The following is a 4,715-nucleotide window of genomic DNA, read 5'->3' on the forward strand; positions in this document are numbered from 1 at the left end:
TATTTTCTAATCAGTTTAATCTCTAGCAACAACAAACTCAGCTCCAACATAGGAATAATACATGTTCAAAGTTATAATAATTAATCTTAATTAATTAAATGTCTAAAATGTATTACACTTTGTGCTTATTTGTCACTGAAGTAGTATCTATAGAAAGCGGGGACAACATGAAAGGAGAAATTAAATGAGGTTGACATTTTCTGAGAATTTCAAACTTTGGTTCTGAGTTGAAGCAACTTTTCACTAAACGCACCTCTGGTTTTAAGAACCATCAGCTGAGTATTAAGGATTTCCCCCATCATCTGCCAAAATACTAATTATATGGCAAATGTCAGTTTACTTCCTTGAAGTCATGCAAATAGATGGTAACATTTACTTGCAGTGTTTCCTGGTGAATTTTTAATCTATTGAAAGAGTCATAGAAAACCAATATACAATAATACGATAAATACAATAAAGAAGAATCTGTGGCTCCCTAAAAAACTGGTGTTTGGTCATCTTTTCATCAGATGAGGGGGGAGTAGTCAATCATACATCATCCTCAATCTACCCTCCATGTGATTTGAAAGTCAGCTTATTTAGCCATCACCTCTTAGTGATGCCATTACGCCAATTCCTTGTTCAGGATTCGTTTACTCTGGGCAGCAGTCATAAGCATTGCTCTCTTGTTTTTAATGTAATTCAACCTACCATCCAAGCAATTGCACACAGACAGTTTTGTTGCCATCTTCAAATATGCGTGCTTCTACCTCGCCTCCGCCGACGAGGTTTCCATGAATGACACCGTGGATACTTCCATTTAGATGATCATTTTCTTCCTTTAAATGGGAAGTCAGGATGCACCTGGAAGCTCTCCATAACTATATTTATAGCTCTGGTCAAAATCCATCCGTATAGTTTCACACCAGAGCTTCCTTAGACATTGGTAGCTTCTGTGAAAGAGCCACTGAGGCCACGTTGCTTTTTGACTTGCAGGTTCTTTTTGGCCTGGAATGATACAAGCACCTCCGAATGTATGGTTTCCAACCTCTGCTCACAGCGGAAGGCGGAGAGGAAAGCCTTCCTGTAGTTGCTGTTCATCCAGCCATAGAGAAGCGGGTTGGCAAAGGTAGAGCACATTGCGATGATGTGGAACACAGTGAAGATGAGTTTGTACTCCGTCAGGTTCAGGACTTGGCTGTCAATGTCAACAGCAAGTTGGAAAGCATGGAGAGGCAACCAGCTGACCGCAAACACCACCACCACGCACACCAGCATTTTGGTGGTCTTTTGCCTTCGCTGATGGTAGTGATCATTAGCAGTTCCAGGGCTGACATGGTTCTTAAGTTTACTCCAGATACGAGTGTAGGAAAAAGATATGATGCCCAAAGGCAAAACATACAGGATTAATAAGGAGGAAACACTGTAGACAGTACCGTACATGCTCTTCTCACCAGGCCACTTCTCAGTACAGGCCATAATCGCTAAGCCAGGAACAATCTCAACCAGCGAATACTCGCGGAAGATGGCCAGGGGGCTTGCTAGCAGGGCACTGGTGCCCCAGGCCAAGCCAATAATAAGAAAGCTGATTCGCTTGGAGATCTTGCTCTCCAGATGGTAGACAATGCAACGATGCCGGTTCAGGGCAATTACTGTCAAAGTGATTGTGGACACTTGTACTGCCAGGCCCTGGGCATAGGGTACCACATGGCATAGGACAGGACCCATTTTCCACTCTCCCATTAAGGTGTAGGTAAGAGTGAATGGCAAGCACAGGGTGTTCACCAGAAGATCCGCCACAGCCAGATTGACAATGAAAAAATTGGTTACTGTGTGCATGTTCTTGAATTTGATCACCACATGGATCACCAAGGAGTTGCCAATCACCCCAAGCAAGATGATGGAGCAATAGGCCAATATGAGGATAATCTGTACCTCAATCTGTTTGGTGCTATCTATAAGCATGGGCTTAGAGCCAGGGATCGTCTTACCTCTAAGTGTGGTCTGCCCTGGACCATACCCCTCCACTTCTATGTCTTGCACTGTCTGGTTCTCATCAGCCTCTGCACCTAATTGGTCCATTTTCAGCAACTAGCACAAGAAAAAAGAAAGAAAGGAAGGAAGGAAGGGAGAAAAAGAGGGAGGGAGAGAGCAGGGAGGGGGGATAGGAAGGAAGGAAGGAAGGAAGAAAGAAGGGAGGGAGGAATGGGGGAAGGAGGAAGGGAGGAAGGAAAGAAGGAGGAAGGGAGGAAGGAAAGAAGGAGGAAGGGAGGAAGGAAAGAAGGAGGAAGGGAGGAAAGCACGGGAGGGAGAGAGGAAGGAAGAGGAAGAAAGAAAGGAATGGAGGGAGAGAAAGAAAGAATAACTATGAAACGAGGGAAGAAAAGCAACGGTAAGACAAAGGAATATCACGAAAGGACTGCTTTACACTGGTTGGTGTGGCTCAGTGGATTGAGTGCTGACCTGTGAACCAAACGGTCACCGATTTGATTCCCAGTCAAGGAACATGCCTTTGGTCATGGGCCAGGTCCCCAGTACGGGACGCACAAGGGGCAACCACACATTGATGTTTCTCTCCCTCTCTTTCTCCGTCCCTTCCCCTCTGTCTAAAAATAAATAAATAAAATATTTTTTTTTAAAAAAGAGGATTGATTTAATTTTAGTGGGGGCTCAAAATACCTGTCCTCTAATACTTCAAATTGCACACAGTATAATGTTTTAACAAAACAGGCCCTTTAATGTATCTATTCTACATCTAAGTCTAAATATGGATAAATAAAATCTGGTCCCTGACAAGTATATTATGATAGTGAAACATAATACTTACAGTACAGATATAATTCCTATGTGAATGCCACCAACTGACTCAATCCATTTTATGTGAGATGAATATTAGAAACTTTATTAAATAATTTTATAACTGCTATAAATTCATCAAATTAATAATTAAGTTAGAAAAAGAAAGTTTCCTTCAATATCTTGACTGTTCTAAATATATAAATACATCAACAAATTGCACAGAAAAGAGATAAATATTGAAACCTTTTGCCTGGTATCTGAACTTTGAGAATAGATTCTGTTTCACATCCATTGTTCCTAGTGTAGGGGTTAGTGTTAAAAATAGGTAGCCTGAGCAAAACAGTTGCTTTTGGGGGATTATCTGAAACTTTCTACCTGATACACAGCAGAATCCTACACAGGAACTACGCAAAAAATAGGTACAAATCTGAACTACTTCTCTTTCTAACCCTTAAATATTAAAGTTTTAACCCTTTTCTTCCCCAATCTCAGCCCTCAACCCCAGACTTTTCCGTCTGCATGACCTGCTTCAGTCAATGCTACCTCCTTCCACTAAGCCAGGTAAACTTCAAAAGTAAGTAACCATCCTAGGCTTTTTCATCGCCTTTACCCACCCACATTTAAGAGACTCCTCAGACTGATCTCTAACATTTTTCTCCCAGTGGTCCTCTTATTCTTCCTACCACATTAGTTTTGCCCTTGATCTCTTAACATATTATTTTAATAGTCTCCTAATTTATCTCCCTTCCTTTTCCCCTTCCTTCCTTCCTTCCTTCCTTATTCATTCATTCATTCAACAAAAACAATTGAGCATCTTCTAAACACCAGGCACAGTCCATCTTTGCATTCAGCAAGCAATTAAAAACCTATGTCAGGAATTAGAATTTGTGCTGGTGGACAAGACAATAAGACATGGCCTCTACTCTAAGGCTCTTACATTTTACTGGACAGAGCCTATTCTGACATAAAATGGTCGGTCTGAAATTCATATGTGATCGTATTATTTCCCTAATGTAACCAGATTGCTTAAGATAATATAATATATTGGTTTTTAATACATAGTTTCCTTTTCAAGTCCGTAAAAACACCCAGAAACCAACATAATGGTAGTACTTGTTGAATATAATCATGACAAAGGCTTCCATCCTTAATTAAGAACCTCCTTTAAGTGACTTTGTTTTTTTATTATTCATAATATCATCTACCAACATTGGTGAGTCATATTTTTTTCAGCTTGCAGACCATGCCTGGCTGAGCCTACGTGCCCCCAGCTGACTGTTTGTTCATCCTTCCCCCGGAGGGCTGACTCTTTCTTGCAGGCTGTTCTTTCAGGCTCCTGATTCATCAGAATGCTGGCCAAGCCTGGCCAATGGGAAGCACTGGCAGGTGATTAATTAGAGGGCAGAAGGAGGGCAGAAACCACTGTATTCTTCCCCCTCCCTCTCTCCTCTGAGCAGAGCCTCAGCAGGCCATCCACAGTTTCGGTTCCCATGGGGCTGGCCCGTGGTGGCTCTGTTTCCAGTGGGTAACCCTGGGCCCTGGGCTTCAGCCACACTGCCTCCTCTCCGTGTCCCTCTAACTGACGGTAGTAATGGCTTTTTGCTCTTGATAATCCCTGGGTGACCTCAACATTCCCCGTTTGACTTTCATCTCTTGTATAACCAATTCTCTGCATGTCATTCCTCCTCTTCTACATTCCTGAATAGCATCTAGTTTTGCAAGATCTGCTGCTTTCATTGATGTGCTCTCCCACTAAAGGCCATGCACGCATGAGTTGATATCACTGACCTATGAAGAAATTCCAACTCCACTGCATGACATCAAAACTTTTCTTGAACTCACCCCTGCCTACCTCTCTGCTTCATCTCTCTCGGCATCCCAATATATACTTGCGCTCCCATCGTACTAAGCTACTCCCACTGCCAGCAGTAAGTACA

The 4,715-nt window shown here is 42.3% G+C and overlaps 1 protein-coding gene across 1 annotated transcript; it reads right to left on the reverse strand.

Annotated features, from left to right (window-relative positions):
* Nucleotides 1-915: 915 nt before the first annotated feature.
* Nucleotides 916-2,064, reverse strand: NPY2R (neuropeptide Y receptor Y2). Its single transcript, XM_054595772.1, has one exon. It carries the CDS (start codon nt 2,059-2,061, stop codon nt 916-918), a length of 1,146 nt encoding a protein of 381 aa, XP_054451747.1. The 5' UTR covers nt 2,062-2,064.
* Between the last annotated feature and the right edge of the window lie 2,651 nt (nt 2,065-4,715).

This window comes from Pteronotus mesoamericanus, unplaced genomic scaffold, assembly GCF_021234165.1.
Source record: "Pteronotus mesoamericanus isolate MK-2021 breed Mesoamerican mustached bat unplaced genomic scaffold, CSHL_Meso_final contig_163, whole genome shotgun sequence".
Taxonomy (NCBI): domain Eukaryota; kingdom Metazoa; phylum Chordata; class Mammalia; order Chiroptera; family Mormoopidae; genus Pteronotus; species Pteronotus mesoamericanus.

What these genes read in the sequence shown, in the direction of transcription:
- NPY2R (XM_054595772.1), bottom strand. Translation starts at nt 2,061, where the DNA reads ATGGACCAATTAGGTGCAGAGGCTGATGAGAACCAGACAGTGCAAGAC.